At 42.5% G+C, this 18178-nt stretch overlaps 1 protein-coding gene across 1 annotated transcript; it reads left to right on the forward strand.

Annotated features, from left to right (window-relative positions):
* Positions 1 to 4604: 4604 nt before the first annotated feature.
* LOC117239916 lies at positions 4605 to 9838 on the forward strand. Its single transcript, XM_033505751.1, has 4 exons — positions 4605 to 5655; positions 5941 to 7072; positions 7147 to 8090; positions 8163 to 9838. Exons 1-4 carry the CDS (start codon positions 4605 to 4607, stop codon positions 9836 to 9838), a joined length of 4803 nt encoding a protein of 1600 aa, XP_033361642.1.
* Positions 9839 to 18178: the final 8340 nt, after the last annotated feature.

Here is an 18178-nt window from a genome sequence, read left to right on the forward strand (position 1 = left end):
TGCACTTACTATGCGTAAATATATGTAACCGTGAACACAGACGTGTCCGTTGGTTTACTATTAATGTAATTACATAATATATATATTTACTTATTATTTTGATAACATTTTATGGAAATGATTGCAATCACACATATCATATTACATCATGTACAATTAGTTGCAATATCATCCATGTTACTTATATTTCAATGCTGTATATACATATTTGAATAAATCTCATTGTTAGTATAACGTTCCATATAATTGAAAAACAATCGGATATCGTATAATCGACGTAACGTTAGAAACAATATTATAAGAAAGTAGTTGCAAAAATTGACGACGAACTAGTGCGATATGCGTAGCTCGTAAACTGTCGGTGAATGGTGTGGTAGCTACCGCACACGTAAGTTAACACACACAGCAGCAAACTGCACTAGCTAGGTTGCAATAACCCTCTAGGTTTCCTCCACTGCCATCCATAATTACACTCTCAACATAGTAACTGCATCTCCAGTGCTCGAGATCGTCGCGTCTATTGTGAATGCACCGGTGCTGCGAAAGTGACGACTGAAAAGCAAACCACACACCGCGCAATCTTGCCAAGATGACAAGTATGACTTAGTATCACCATCATCGTCCTTTCGAAAGTACGCTTGCAAGCTGAACTTGTTACACGATAAACGTAATATGATTATAACTTTTTACTCGTCAGCTATCTTACGCAACATTACGCTGTAATACGTTTCGGATTTCCCTCCTGGACAATTGCACGATTCGTTTCTGTGAGAAAAGTGAAAAGAATCTTAAATTAAGTAACATTAATGTATGCATTATCCAGTGTAGACTATTTTTTATTTTCTTAAAATTTAAACTCTACAGTAAAATTATTTATTATACTACGAGGGAGGAAACTAACATTTTGATTATTCTTCCAATAACCAGAATTTTTAAAATAACAATCGATCTTTCTCGTCGCATCGTCTATGCATTACATTGCTAAAAACTTATAGAATCACATGCAATAACTGTCAAATCTCCATCCTTGACACATAAAAAAAATAATGTATTTAAGAAATAGTACGCCATTCCCCCAACGTTCTCCTACGTAAATTTTCATCGCCGATGCAGATTCTACATTATAAAATTCATTCCTCGTCGTCTCTTGGAACAACATTGATCATTTTTATAATGTCCTTTAAAGTTTATACCTGCTCTAATTTTGATGAAGCCGGCATCCATCTTCAGGTATACAGACGAAGTCGGCGAAGTATACACATATTCTCTTTTCCTGAGAAAGTTTATATTGCTTGGTTTAAAGCGCCTAGGATATTTTTGACGAAGTAGGTGGAAGCATAAAATATCAAATAAGAAAATTAGGTTAATTTCTTATTACGTAACGCCTACAAAATTGTTCAAACAAGTTACTTCATAAATGTTAAGCAACACTGACGCGAATAAACTTGATGCGTAAACCGTTATTTGAAGATGCAGCATAAGTTTCGTAAAAGAGTTACTTGATAAATTCCAGTTTCAAATTATTCTTCGAAAGTATAACAAAATAATAAACACAAAATGTACATAATATAAACAGTACAGGAAAGAAAACAATGGCAGACGGTATTGAGAATTAACATCTTGGAAGATACCTTACATCAGCTGTACTATGTGGAGGTGATAGACGACGTTTAACCTCTTAGGTAGGGCTGAATTTTGCGCGCAGCTGTTTCTCTCTACGGCAGAGTTTGACGCGAATTACGTGTAAACGATACGCCACTGCAATATGTGACGGGTAGTGTTCTCTGCGCAAGCACATTGGTATCAAGTTTTTAATAACTAAACTACAATTTTTCTTGAAAATATGATGCATATACTTTAAGTTTCATAATTCACTCTAATAATTAATAATACAACTGTGTGTGACATATTTTAAAGCACGGTACGACACATAGACCCACGTCACGATTTTCACACTCATAGCGCGATAGTGTTTTCCAAATTGCTCTTCGTTTTCCATTTTGAAGCGACATTTTGAGATTGAAGATTCTAAAAAATTATAAGGATACGGGTCGGCATGTTAAAAAGAGCATCTAATAATGGTATATTTATTTTAACAAAAGCAAAACACTGGCGTATCAAAAACAAAGACTATATATTCTATCTGTATATTGTTAACACTGTTATAAAATATTGCGTGAAGTAAAACAAATGAAAAAGACCATTTTGTTGAAACGGTGAGCGAATGAGTCAGTAGAGTGAGCCACTATAGTGGCGCGTCGTAATATAAGATGACATCCGCGAAAGCCACTATAGTGGCGCATCGTACCTAAGAGATTAACAACGTGCAATTAAAAGATCATGCGTGAAATATTTACGGGCTAACAAATTTGCACGTTTAAAACCTCAAACTAATAACAAATCTGTCTCCTAAAAACAAACTAGATTTCAGTGTAATGGTTGTTCATTCTTTCAACTAATTTTCAAAACTGATCTTACACAAATATTTAAGAACACGATCACATTGAATATGTGTTTATGTGAACTCTTTAAATTACATTCGTGTTCTGGGTACACCTCTGTTGCAAGCACTTTTCCAGCAACCCTACTGTAGTATCGGGAATAAAATATTATTATTATTGATGATTTATTTACAATAAATGGATTGTACACATGTTGATTAAACAGAAGAACGATGGTTCTAGACAACTCAATAGTTAACTCGCAACTCTCGTCACAACAGATCCAACGCTCTTTCTCTCTCTCACGCGGACGACACTCTCACACAACGCTAGCAACACTATATCGACAACGCAACTCGCATTTTCTGACTTCTCGATTCACACTCTCTGACTTCTCCACTGACACTGACTGTCCTAGCATCCCTTTGTCTTTTCTTAGGCCCACCACGCACGTGTTCCGTAAACACTCGTGGCCAAGGTCATGTAGGCCTTTTCTACGAAACTATTCAATTGAAGGACCGACGACACATTGATGGACCCGACGACGCCTCGGCTCTCGCGGCATTGTTTATGGTTTACTCGATATCTCTTTGGCCTTTTTGTGCACGATACTACACTACGGATTAATATTCTATTTTTCTTGTGCTGTATAAGTACATACATACGATAGTACATACAGGGTATACCGAAAATCGTGGTGCAAGCCAAAAGGATGTGATTCCTCGTACAAAAGTAAGTCGAAAATGTAAAATAATAACTTTTGATATTAATCTGGCATCATAAAATTTCTGCATACCACGAGACGTTATTCCTTTCAGTTTTAAAACGTGTGCCAGTTTCTTTGTACGTGTATGAAAGAATGATACAACGTATGGTGACAGTCGTGTAATGCTAAAAATATATTTCTCCTTCCCTGGATACGATCATAGATTATTCAGAAAAGTAAAAAAGATTGGAAAAGCAAAAAAGGGCAACACCACACGGGGTTTTCAAGCGGTCACCCGTCTAAGTACTATCCGCGCCCAGCGTTGCTTAAACTTTCGTGATCGGACGAGAACGAGTGCATTTAATGATGTTTATTTAACCCAAGATACAATTTCAAATACATTTTGGTATTCACAATAAACTGTGAATTTTGGTAATAATGTGTTAAGCAAAGGTACCGATACGCGGCGGTACGACGTAGCCATACTATATTATGTGTCGGCGCTTTACATGTTTTGTGTTTAATACAATTTTTGGGTTTAAGCCACTGGGGAGCGGAGCTTTTATATGATTTTGTTTTTTTTTTATTTTTTCTGTCCTGAAAACTTGGTCGCAAAACAGGACGCTTCGGTAATTTACTTTTGACGAGAACGAGCGCATTAAGCGCGGTATGTGCGTTGACTGAAGCAATCGGTTTTGTTATTTGATATTGTCGAATAGAAAAATATTTAAAAAAACACAGAAATATGTACGAGAATAAACGGTATCTTTATACATGCATCCAGATCTGTAACATTTTGTCTGGCTTCGTTTCCCAGGCAATGGACTGTGAAGTTCCGTCATGTAGGTACGCGTGCACTTGAAAAGTAACGAGAGACAAATGGACGGAACTTTGTTACGCCTCTCGCTGACGCGTTTTCCTCGCGACCGCGTCTCTCCGCGAACGGTCGTAACATTTGGCCCTTCGAGCCGGATCATCAGTGGCAGTGGATAGTTTTGTCACCCATCCGGTCGAAACATTTGGTCCTTCGAGCCGGATTCAGTGACAAGTGAAAAGTGTGGACACGTAACCGGTCGAATCATTCGATCCTCAAAGCCGTATGACGCCTCAAGTGAAAAGTGCATACCAGTGCCACCCACTATCATACAGTGCCACGTGAATCCAACATAATCACGCAGCCTCACGCCAACAACTGGAGGGTCGACTTCAGTAAGAACACGTCTTACACATCAAACGAAACACACACGGTGACGAGTAACATTCAAACTCACAACCACAAGGTAAGCTCGCTCATTGCATTTTCCTCTCAAATTGCGATACCTATGGAGAACGCAGAGAAAATTACCTCCTTGCATCGGAGACGAGGCTTTCAAATCGGTCGATTTACCTCTGTATCGAAACGACTCGATGAATACGAAAAATCTACACAACCGATTAAGGCCCGATTAACGGCCTATATGATACTACTCGACGACGCGTGGAAACAATATCGATTGTTACAAGAGGAATTAGAAGATTTAGGCGAGTTAGACGACGCGCGCGTTTCCGAAGTAACCGACACATATGACGATCTTGTAGTCCGAATACACACCCTCATGGATGATACACCAGCATCGTCGTCGAAATCACAAGGCTCCGAGTCGTCTAATGTCGCCGAGCCGACATCAGTTAAACTGCCGGAAATTCACTTGCCTACTTTTGACGGTGTCATCGGAAATTGGCACTCCTTTTACGACTCCTTCTTATCCACTATCGATCGAAGCAAGCGACTTACATCCGTGCAGAAATTTCACTACCTACGATCCTCTTTGACCTTAAAGGCCGCGCGAAGTATACAATCGTTAGCCCTCACCGAGTCAAACTATGCAATCGCCGTCGACGTGCTTAAGGAAAAATTCGACTGCCACCGTCAAATCTGCATGCGCCACCTCGACTTGCTTTTCGACTATCCGAAAATAGTTAAAGAGACACCCGAAGCCATAGACGACTTTCTCGAGACGGTCAAGATAAATATCCAAGCATTAGAGAACCTCGGTGACCCAATCACATCAAACACCGTTCTTCTCAAATTACTTACATGGAAGTTACCCCCAGCCATCATTCGCAAATGGCAATGCACCTTACCAGACAAGAAATTGCCGTCATACACGCACTTAATAGACTTCTTGCAAACACGGACAAACGGCGATAGAACAAGTTCAGCAGTTACCGCGACGAAAAGGGCCTCCGAACCACCCAACCGTCAGCGACCGAGCGCGCCGCGAAGTCATGCATTCACCATGACACTCGAGACGCCGGTATGTCCGGACTGTCGAAGACAACACGAACTACGGAATTGCGACGTCTTCAAAGCGAAATCGCCCAAAGAGCGTCTCGACACTGCCAAACGGGCGTCGCTCTTTACGAATTGTTTAGGCAAGGGACACGCTCTCAATCAATGCTCCGCAGGGTCATGTCGCATCTGTAGACAGCGACACCACACTTACTTACATCAAGAGCATGGTCACAGTAGATTACGGACACGTGTGAGCCGAACACCGAGCGGTCGATCGTCGAGCGACCGGTCATCCAACGGTCGATCTCCGCCTAGTTCCCCGATTCCGCGGTCGTCACACCGATCGAGACGGGCATCCGCGTCTCCACGAACGTCTCCCCGAACGTCTCCCCGAACGTCTCCGCGAACATCCCCAAAACGTGTATCTCGGTCATCGCGAACGACGGCATCGGGATCAAATACCTCCCGCAGTCCTAAACAACTAGGGGAACCCTGACGTCCTCAAACGGCTTTGCTAGGGACCGAACCACCGAAAACAGACTCATTGACCTCGCCTCCTTCCGGATCACTCCACCACGATTTGTTAGTCACTGCACAGGTCAACATACTGGACAATAGAACTCAACCGTTCCGCTGTAGAGCTCTGCTAGATACCGGCGCTAGCATGAACTTCATCACCGAGAAACTCGCCAATTCGTTAAGACTCAACCAACGGAAATGTTCGGTCCCAATCGGAACACTCAACACATTGTCCACGACCTCGAAACGTTACATCACGGCCACGATCACCTTCGTTGACGGCACATACGAACGCATCTGGATTTTTCTCATCATACCGACCATATCGACTTCGATCCCAGATCAACCCGTGGATCAGTCAACGATACAGATACCCAGAAATCTACGACTAGCCGATCCAAGATTCCACAGACCTGCTCCGATCGACGTGCTATTGAGCGCCGGGCCAACACTAGCGTCACTGTGTGTCGGCCAACTTGATATCAGTCAAGCGAACGGGACCGACTTGCATCTGCAAAAAACGCGGTTCGGATGGGTCATCGGGGGAAGCCCAGCCTCGCAACCACCCGCACACGCATTTCACGCGTCCACGACGGCCTTGCAGGCGGATCTCGCCCGTTTTTGGGAAATCGACGAAGGACCGACCACTGCGCACACTTCAGAAGCGGAACGACAGTGCGAGGAACATTTCCGGAATCACGTTCAACGCACCCACGAAGGGCGATACATGGTCGCTCTCCCCTTCAACGAGACAACTCCCTCGCTTGGATCCTCCAGAGCCATGGCGATGAAGCGACTAACATCTCTCTGCCGTCGGTTCCAACGAGATAAGCGTTTCGAAGCCGACTATCACGCCGTAATACAGGAATACTTGGCATTAGGGCACATGACGAAAGTTACCACGGGCCACTGCACGGACGACGGATATTTTCTGCCACATCATGGCGTGATCAAGGAATCCAGCCAAACCACGAAACTCCGAGTCGTGTTTGACGGATCGGCCCCAACCACCACCGGAGTTTCATTAAACGACGTACTTCATACGGGACCGAAACTACAAGATGATTTATTTTTCATCCTTCTAAGATTTCAATCTCATCAATACGTCATTACAGGCGATGTCGAAAAAATGTATCGCCAATTTCTTGTGCGCCCGGAGGATCGGAAATTTCAACAAATTTTGTGGCGCAATGCTGATGGAGAAGTCGACACTTATCAACTCAACACAGTGACATTCGGGCTCTCAGCGGCCCCGTATCTAGCCATCTGCTGCCTCAAGCAACTGGCGGACGACGAGGGGCATCGATATCCACGAGCTTACAGCGAGACTTTTACGTCGACGATGTTCTCACAGGAGTCGATACAAGGGTCGAAGCACGATCATTGAGAACGGAGCTCACAGAACTGCTCAAGCTAGCCGGCTTAAACATTCGGAAATGGGCATCGAACGACCGGGAACTGCTACGAGGACTTCCCGAGAAGGACATAAACGATAAGCTGCTACTAGGCGAATCGCAAACCTTCAAGACACTGGGTGTTGTTTGGAATTCCTTCGACGATTCGATCTTATACTCCGTCAAAATCAATAATGCCGACTCTCGAATTACGAAGAGAACAATCAGCTCCGAAATCGCCAAGATCTACGACCCTCTCGGATTGCTGGCACCAGTAATTGTTCGAGCTAAGATGTTGCTCCAGCGACTCTGGATGCTAAAAATTGATTGGGACGAATCCTTACCGGCTGACGTGCACACGGAATGGAGCAAATATTACGCACAGCTGCCATTATTGAATAACGTGGAGTTTCCACGCAAAACGATAATCAATCCCGCAGCGGAAATTGAGTTACACGGGTTCTGTGACGCCAGCGACAGGGAATATGGAGCATGCGTTTACCTTCGCACCATCACCCTGGATGGTCATGTCTGTGCGCGTCTCCTCACTGCGAAGTCGAAGGTAGCTCCGCTCAAATCACTAACCATTCCAAGGCTGGAACTGAGTGGAGCACTCCTTCTCGCGTCACTAGCCACCACGGTCCTCCAAGCCTTGCCAAGCAACGTTGCTCGGACCGTTTATTGGACTGACTCCACAATCGTTCTACGTTGGATCAACACGTCACCCCACACGCTAAAACCCTTCGTCGCTAACAGTGTGACAGAAATTCAAAGGAAGACTCACGCCTCAGATTGACGTCACATCCCCACTACCGATAACCCGGCAGATCTCATATCTCGAGGCCAACTACCCGAAGACTTCCTGAAAACAATCATTTGGCAACATGGACCAGAGTGGCTTCAACAACCTGAAGAATACTGGCCAACGTGGAACCCAGTACCGTTAAACGAAACACCGGAGCAGAAAAGGGCAACCTGTCTGTCCGCGACTCCGGCGGACCACAGCATACTGGGGAGATTCCTCTCTTGGCCCAAGCTTATAAGAATTGCCGCTCGGTGCCTTCGATGGAGACAAATCCGGGATCGAGGCAAACCTCTGACCATGCACGAGTTGGCCAATGCACACAGCAGATTAATCAAACTATTGCAAGCTTGTTATTTTTCAGACGAAATCCGTGCTCTCCAGACAGACAGAAATTCGGCAGTGAAAGGGAAACTCCAAAGACTCTATCCATTTCTGGACAAGGACGGGATGCTGCGCGTCGGAGGCCGACTCAGTCATTCACCAATGCCTTTCAACCAGAAGCACCCAATAATTCTACCCAAATCCTCAGTTACCGCGCTCATAGTCGAGCATGAACACCTCCTAAATCTCCACACCGGAACTCAAGCTACTTTATACGCCCTAAGGAGATCTTATTGGCCTATCGACGGCCGCAGTCAAGTTTGGAGCACGCTGAAGAAGTGCGTCCGTTGCTGCAGAGCCAACCCCCCTCCAGTGGATTACATAATGGGCGACCTTCCAGCTGCACGGATAACAGAGTCTCGGCCATTTACCAACGGCGGAATCGACTACTGCGGACCGTTTTACATCAAGGAACGAAAGGATCGCAACCGACGCAAAATCAAGGTATACGTAGCAATCTTTGTGTGTCTTGCAGTCAAAGCAGTCCACATCGAGTTGGTCAGCGATCTCACTAGCGAGGCCTTCATTGCCGCTCTGCGAAGATTCATCGCTCGCCGCGGATTCTGTGTGACAATCTACTCCGACAACGGTACCAACTTCGTTGGTGCCAACAACGAATTACGAGAGCTCCGAAATCTCCTGCAATCCGACGATCACAAGGCACAGGTCCAGTCCTTTTTAGCCGACCGACGGATCGAATGGCACTTCATCCCTCCCAACTCTCCTCACTTCGGTGGGTTGTGGGAGGCTGCAGTGAAGTCTTTCAAACGACATCTCAGACGTGTCGTCGGTAACAAGCTCTTGACCTTCGAAAACCTTAACACCCTCATCATCGAAATCGAGTCTATCCTCAACTCCCGTCCGCTGACGCCAATATCTTCAGACCCAAACGATCTCCTCGTTCTCACTCCCGGTCATTTCCTCATCGGAGATTCACTAACAAGTTTCCGAGAACGAGATTTCAGGGACACGCCATCCAACCGTCTCTCCTGCTGGCAGCATATTCAGAAACTCAAACAACATTTCTGGCGCCGGTGGCATCGAGAGTATCCCAACGAGCTACACACCCGGAACAAATGGAGCAAGGGCAGTCACGACATACGAGAAGGCACCATCGTCCCCCCGATGCAATGGCCATTGGGCAGGATCATCAAGGCCCAACCCGGGGCGGACGGCATCATACGCACGGCTATCGTTCGAACAGCGACGAGTACCCTCGAACGGAGCATCAAGCGGATGGTACCACTACCGAGCAGAACGACTCCATACGACTCCGAACCAATCAACAGCCCGAAGTCTGATAAGAGGTCCACCTGACAACAGCACACCATATCACTTGATCGGTGCCCTCTCAACGGGGGGAGGATGTTACGTCGCGTAACACTCTACCTAGCCGAGGCCACACACCGCGGGCAATATGGCAACCAGATGTCTTCGGATACACGCAGCGTAGCCTCCATAGTTTCAAGTACCTTCCATAAATCTCATAGATTTCCTACAAAAGGTCCTTCAAACCAAACAAACGTCTGTTTCCGAAGAATTTCCAAAGACTATTGTCTACCACGGCTCAACTAAGGAAAGTTAGTTTTTCTCACGTACGCTGCAACTGTCCTCCCACTAACCACTTTCTCTCGAGGGCGGTTAAGACCCTTCGTTTAACCAATTAAAAACGAAGCCTATTTCCTCAATCTCCTAAATAACATCGGCACCAACAAATCCGATGGTCCCGTGCGCTAGACACACCTATCCTTAGCTTTCCTCCGAGACAGCATCGTCTCCCAAAACAGTACTGATTTTACATCCTTCGAACGGTCAACATCCTTCCACCGGAAGATACACACCCGCAGATCAGTCACTCATTCATCTCGTACATACGCACCAGCGTAACTGTCTTCGTTATAAGTTGTTGGAATAAACGGTGAAATATTACTTACTGCTGTGTCATATTCATTTAACCACCTCTGTTATCTTAACCGAAACAGGGGAACGACAACTTTGCGGCGTCGATTCACCGAATCGTAGCGAGAAGTTACACCTCTCGCTGACGCGTTTTCCTCGCGACCGCGTCTCTCCGCGAACGATCGTAACAACGTGAAATTATTCTTTCTTTTTTCTTTTTAATTTAATCATGCGAAACGATCTATAAATGCAATGAAAGGACCGGCACTTTGTGAGTCTAATGATCCAGGGAAAGTGATTGGTCAGCAAATGATTGTAACCCCGATTTCTTTATTTCTATAACGCGTAAGTGTATAAAATAAATAAAAATATCATGATAAAGATTCAGTAACGATGATAATTAATTCAATAATTAATTCAATCATGATGGTAATTATGCGATAATAGACTGAGTGAAAAGCGTTCGCGATTGGCCGTAATGGCGAAATATGCGGCTGTTAGAGCGTTAAGTTTTAAGCCATGCGATATATGTCAATCTAGGAGACGTATAAAAAATCCCAGAATTTTTACATACATGCATACAATACAAACGTGTATACAATACATACAGTATCGTATACACGTTGACATCTACGGACAAAGTTCTCTTCGTAAAAGAAAAATCATGTAGCAAGATAATGTACTACTAACAACAGGTCTCAAGATATAGCTGTCGACAATTTTATTGCTTCATATGACAATGTTTCAGCCTCCAACTCCGTCATTAACAATAACAGTAACAATAATATTAACGACAAACGGCGTCACAAACACTCCCGTAGTTTTTCGGAACCTGCGACAACCGGACAACTGGAGCACGTTGCAACAAAAGACTCTTATCTGTATCTTCTGAGATCTCTGCAGACAATCTTGATAGCGAAGACCAGATGTTCTCTGATACTAAGTTTGAAACTGCTACAGAAAGCAGAGATCATCCTTATGTCGAAGCAACGAGGAGCCAAAACAGAATTTTGACAAACTACGTTCGACTAAACTGTATCATTGTTACTAACGAATACACTGCTCTTACAAAAGCCTTTGTGAAGATCAAAAATAAATATCACCTACTCAAAGACAGAAACACCAAAAACAGATTACACCAACTTACTGAAAAAGTAGAAAATATCTAGCTGGGCCCCTACGTTGGTTTATTTTTGCTAATCTGGGAAGGACACGTATAATCAAAAACCGGAAAACGCGGATAGGAAGTTTAATGCACTTGAAGAGATTAGCTCCGCCGATGAAAAATTATGGCTAACCGTAATATATCTTTCCAATTACTTTCCATTCTCATCATCATATTAATAACATTAAGAAGTTGAAAAAAGATACAACATTCAACAATAAGCGCTGTTCTTAATGATCGTATCAGTGCACCAACAAACATTCTGTTAAAGACAAAACTTTCACTTATCAGGGATCGTACTACATATTTGTGTAATAGCCTCCTGACCAAAGCCCTCTAACACTACTACGAAAATTAATCGTACAGCAAAACACTTTTAACCATCTAGAAATAAGGAAAGTGAACTTAAAGAGAAGGCTCATGAAAGAATGTATCAATAAAGGGAATATTACACACTCGTAATCACTTCAATATCTATTTTTCTGATCATAACACTGTCATTACCTCGATTCGTATAAATATTGAAATTGGAAACATGCACAAAATGTGCAATTTTTTATTAAATGATGACTTACATATAACATATACCGATGGAAGCAAAACTACAAGACCAATTTCTGTCAAATCAGCTTACATCTGCAAACAATTAACAGTCTCGAGGAAAAGAAGTATTCCAAATACATTTTACGTATTTTCTGCAGAATGCATTAATATTATATATCATAAATGATGGAATCGTAACATTAAAATTTCTCTTCTCTTTCTCGTCTTTGTACAATATATCGCAAGAAGTGTTAGCTCTTATGATGGAAGGCTTGTCAAGTTTTTGTAAGGTATGCTTCGTTTGGCAAATTGTGTCTATTTCTATCGGATTTGCTGGTATCGCAATGTAACAGTTGCTAGTTTTGAGCGGTATAAAGCTAATGTCTTCAATCTTAAGTACAGTTATTTGACAATGTTTAATGTGGGGTTTGAAATTTATTATTTCGCTGCGACAATCGGTTCTTGAATTTCTGTCATGGATTGGTAGTGTTTGTTTGCATATAGTGGTTCCGGCTCGATTCTTACAAAGTTGGTTGAAATACTCGATATCAGCGTTTATAAATGAAAGACCTGAAGTTAAATATATCTGATGTTCGACTACTGGAGCCAAAAATACCCCATTTCTCTTACTCGGGATAGGATATACTTGTAATATGTTCCATTCTGTGTTAGAGACTAAAGGTACTATGATTTTGAAAAATATTTTGTCATCTATTGTGAAGATTTTAAGATCACTATTGTCGAGTGTGAATTGAAAATGTTCGGTTTTGGCAGAAATCGCGGTGTTGTACATCTGGCTACCTATTGCCTTGGCGTAATTTTCTATGAATTCATTGGGGTCAAGTATTTGTGGACTAATTATTCCTTGTTTGCCTAATATCATGACGTTAAGTATTTCATCTAATTGGAAGTGTAAAGTTTGCATCGCGGTGTCGACTTTCATGATCATCTTAAGCATAGATCTATCGATATTTGCCTGCTGTTGTAATTTTACTATATCACTATATGATCTCTCTAAGTGGTTTAGGTTTTCTGAGTTTACAATTTTTCTAATAAGTGCTGTTTGATTAGCTATTATGGTCTTGATTTTATTATTATCATCGAATAGTTTGTCCATATTTTTGTTTATGAGCGTAAGATCATCATCGTCGAGAGTTCCGAACAGACTTTTCGATACGGAACCTATGATGTTAAACAGACCTCGTGTGCTTCCGGTATGTGCTAACGCTTTCAAGTGTTTTGCGAGTTGTCTTAGGTTATTGATGCGATTTTGTAATCCGCCTAACTCTTCGACGTATTGTTTGCTGATTGCACGTGAGTCTATTGTTAATTTATATGATTCTATTGCTCTTATCTGTTCGTATATGTCGCTAGTGTCTAATCCTACTATTACATTGGCAGTGTCGCTGTATAAATATCCTTTCCCTATGTTTTCTACGAATACAGAGTTTCCTTCTAATGGTGTAATATTTATTTGCGCGGATACTATTCCGGCAAAGAGGAGCGTCGACCTGGAATGTAAGGTTTTAAACGATAACCGTGTATCTTTTTGTCTTGAATCAGATAGTATGGAGTACATACTTTATCAATCGTGTACGGTCCTAACCATTCCACATCAAGTTTATGCCTTTTATGATCGTTATGTATTAAAACGGAGTTCATCCTTCTTTGAAAACTGATTGAGGTTTTATAATTTTACGTTTTTGATCGCGCTGATATCGCTGTTTACTTTTGATCAATGTTTCGCGAGCGTGTCGGAGTCTAGAGTCCCATTCCCTTTTGCGGAACGTGACTTCGTCTGCGTATGTGCGTTGGGGATTCTTGGATATTGTGGAGGGAAGATTGGCTTGGTGTCCGAATGTGAGTTCGAATGGCGTGTAACCAGTAGAGTCGTGTATCATTGTGTTATATGCAAGGCATACAAAGTTAAGTTGATCGTCCCATTCTTCATCCGAATTTCGCTGTATCGATTTTAACATGTCCGTTATTACTGCGTGTGTCCGTTCTAACGATCCGTTACTTTGTGGGTGGAAGGATGTCGTTTTGATATGTTTGATTTTGAACGCGTCTTCGTACTGTTGCATTAAACTAGATATGAAATTCTGTCCGCGGTCAGTTAATATCTTTTTTGGAGCGGAAAAGATGTAAATGTAATGATTCAAGAGTGCGTTCCAAATTGTTTCCGTTTGCTGAGTTTTTAGTGGTACGAGTATTAAGTATTTTGTCAATTCGTCATGTATGGATAGAATGTACTGATTGCCTTTTTTCGTCTTTTTCAGTGGGCCTAATAAGTCCATAGCAATTTTATCGTTTGGTTCGAGGGGTGTGTCGGTGATACAAGGTTCTTCGCGCGGTCTGATACGTGTAGTTTTAGATGTTTCGCAGGTGTTGATTCTATATGTTGTTGTATGCGTTTCATCAAATCTGGTACTCTGTGCCGTTCACGAATGCGGTCGTATGTCTTTTGTTTACCGGAGTGTCCTACTAAATAGTGATTTTCTTTCAATAATTCGTCTATTTCTTCGTCGCTATATGTTTGAATTGGTTCCCATGCAAAATTTAATTCTTTTACGGTGTCGTTCAGGAATAGTAAAATTTGTTTGATCGCGTTCTCCTCGGTCTCTGTGAAACTGTCGTCGCCTATACCTATCTTTTCGTTTATATGAATAATTTCGTTTAATTTAGTTAACCATTCGATTCCGTCGTAATTTCCTAGCTCTGTTTTGGATAATTGATAGAAAGATTTACGGTTCGGAGTCATTTTGAGAATTTTGGATAACGCGTCGGTAGATTTTTCCCAATCGTGATATTTTTTATCGAGTTCTATGTTCAAATTTTCGCGTCGTCTGGTCAGAACATGTATTCTAGATAGTGCGTCGGCTGCAGTATTATCTTTACCTTTCGTGTATTCTATGTCGTATTCGTATTCTTCTAGTTTTAGTCGCCATCTCATCAAGCGTGATAAGGGGTCTTTGCAATTCTGTAACCATTTTAGTGCTTGGTGATCGGTTCGGATGAGGAATTTCCGTCCTAACAGATATTGTCGGAGGCATTTCACGGCCCATACTATTGCTAAAAGTTCTTTCTCTGTAGTGGAATAATTTCGTTCCGGTGGGTTTAGAGTTCGCGAGATATAACAACATGGATGGCCGTCCTGTGATAAGATTTCACCTATACCTTCGTCACTGGCGTCAGTCGTTAATGTGAATGGTTTCGCAAAGTCTGGGAATTTTAGTACGGGTGATGAACAGAGTTTGTCTTTTAATGTCTGGAATGCTTCCTGGGTTTTATCTGTCCGATGAAATGGTGTCTCCTTTTTTGTATGTTCGGTCAATGGTTTCGCGATCTTAGAAAAGTTTCTGATGAACTTACGGTAATAACCTGCTAGTCCTAATAACGATTTGATGTCTGTGTGATTACATGGCTGTTTGAAATTGCTAACGGCTTCTAATTTTTTGGGATTTTGCTTTACACCTTCGGCGGTTACTATATGTCCAATATATTCTAATTCTGGTTTGAGAAATTCGCATTTGTCCGGCTGTATTTTGAGTCCGAGTTCGCGTAGGCGTTGCAATACTATCGCGAGGTTGCTATTGTGCTCTTCAATCGACTGTCCGTGTATTATAATGTCGTCTAAATATACGAAGCAATGTTTATTTATGAGTCCCCTTAGTGCGGTATCCATCATGCGTTGAAATGTTGCAGGTGCATTCTTTAAACCGAATGGCATCCTATTGTAATGATAGTGTCCTTGTGGTGTGGAGAATGCTGTGTACTTTTTAGAGTCTATGTCCATTGGGATTTGGTGGAATCCGGAGGATAAATCGAGGGCTGAGAAGAATTTTGCGTCTGCCTTTTTTGGTACTACCCAGACTGGTGACTTGTAAGGAGAATCAGATGGTTCTATAATGTTCTTTTCTAGCATTTCGTCCATTTGTCGTTTGATTTCTTCTTTATGGCATTCAGGCGGTCGGTAAGATTTTGTGTTAATGATTTTATTTTCTTTTAACGTTATTGTGTGTTTAGCAATGTTAGTGCATGGTAATAAGTCGGTCTCCAGATTGAATACGTCGAGGTAGAACAGCAATATCTTTTCGATTGGTTCACGGAGGGTTTTCTCTATATGCGAATGTCTAACTAAATCTTTAAACGTGGAGACTTGATCGTACGTATTTGAATTTTCGATAAAATTAGTCATTTTGGCTGGGCCCTCACCACCATTGATAAAGCATATCGTTGTTGGTTTTCCTTACAGGTAGACTGTTTTTGACACTGCTTGTTTTGGAGGTACGTCGTTTTCCTGTTGCAATAAAAGTATATTATTGTCAAGTTTTAATTGTTGATTCGAGAGTTCAAATTTGAATTTAGATAGGGCTGGCAAACCGAGTATGCCGTCTTCTATAATTGGAAAGTTGTCTTCTACCACAAAAAATTCCAGAGTTTTGCCAAATAGTTTTATCAAAGCGTGTTCGTTGGTTTTAAATTTAGAGTGTCCCATCGAGAATTTCCGTTCTTTTGTTATTCTTGGTCGTAATACGCATCTTTGCTTGAGTATATTAATTCCTGCTCCGCTGTCAATGAGGAATTTATGTCGCTGTCCGTCGGATCGTAAAAGTACTGTGGGTAGTCTTCCCGTTGTGGCGTTAATTCGTAGGTCTGGTCTGTTGGTTTCTCTATTTTTTCCTTGTGTGTCTCGAGATTGTGGACTGCTGGTGGTCTCGGAAATTGGCTGGGTGTTCGAAAATTTTTACATTGACTGGAGACATGTCCGATCTGGTTGCATTTGTAGCATTTTAATTGTGTCCTTTGGGCAAGTGGTATTTGTTCGGTTTGTCGGAAGCTTCTTGGCATTGGCTTGGGTGTTGGAGTTGGTTTTTTAGTGATCGGATTAGGATTATTGGTTGTTAGTCGTTGCTGCTCAGGGAGTCGTAATCGTTCTATTGGTTTTGGTCGTCGATTTCGATCTTCCCTGAAGAACCGCTCGATGTCGGTGGCTTTCTTTTCGGCTTCAAGGATATTGTATGGTGGATTGGCGAGTAGTAATTGTCCTATTTCGCCTTTCAGGCCTCGGATAAAATCGATCACGGAGCCTTTTAAAATCCTGTCGTTCATAGCTCGTCTAGTAATTTCGTCACGGTATTCGTTCGTTGTACTGTATTGTAACTTATTGAGTGCTCTGCGGAACCTGATGATATAACTTTGCACACTTTCGTCGTGACGCTGTCTCGTTTCGCGTAGCTGGTCTTGATGTTCTCTAACAGAGTCTTGGGTGGCTACGTTTCGTCTTAGGGCATCGTACAGGTGTCCGTATTCGCATATCGGCATGTTGCAGATTTTGATCATTTTTAATAGTAGCGTGGGTTCGCTACACATGGCTCGTAATTCGCGTACTTCGCGTATGAATTCTTCTACTCCGATATTGTGTTCGCCGTTTAATTGCGGAATACATACTATCGCGCCTTTGGCCCGTAAGCTCGGAGAGGCGAATTGCGGTGGACGGTCTTCGTAAGAGGGATGGTTGTCTTCTTCTGTTCGAATTGGAACGCATGGTGGGGAAGTTCTATCTCTCGCGGCAACAGACTCGTCCATAGTAATAAGGGAGCCTAGTTCTGTAGTAGCGTCGCGTCCTATTTTTATTTTGGAGATATTTTTGCCTAATAGTTCTATTCCCGCTGCACGCTTCTTATTTTCGCTGTCGGCCGTCCGTTGTGTCTCTTCTACACGTTGCGCAAGACTTTCAATTTGTTTTTGTATCACGTCGAATATGGCACGAATCGAATTGTCCGTACCTCCGTTTGTAGAAACGGTTTCAATAGTTTCGACTTTGTCTTTTCGTGATGCGGGCATGATTCTAATTGAACTTATTGAGTCTGAACTACTGTTGCTATTTGGACTCGAAGCGCTTGAGAAACTGGGTTTTCTCACACGGTATCGTGAAAATGAATCCAGATTTTTCAGCTTACCGTAGTAGCTATGACCGTTGAGGAGTCTCAGCGATGTTTCCTCTCTGGTTGGTTCTAGATTCCGAATCTTATTCGTAGGCTTGCTCT

Source organism: Bombus vosnesenskii, unplaced genomic scaffold (assembly GCF_011952255.1).
Source record: "Bombus vosnesenskii isolate JDL3184/JDL3185 unplaced genomic scaffold, Bvos_JDL3184-5_v1.1 scf7180000014464, whole genome shotgun sequence".
Classification (NCBI taxonomy): Eukaryota; Metazoa; Arthropoda; class Insecta; order Hymenoptera; family Apidae; genus Bombus; species Bombus vosnesenskii.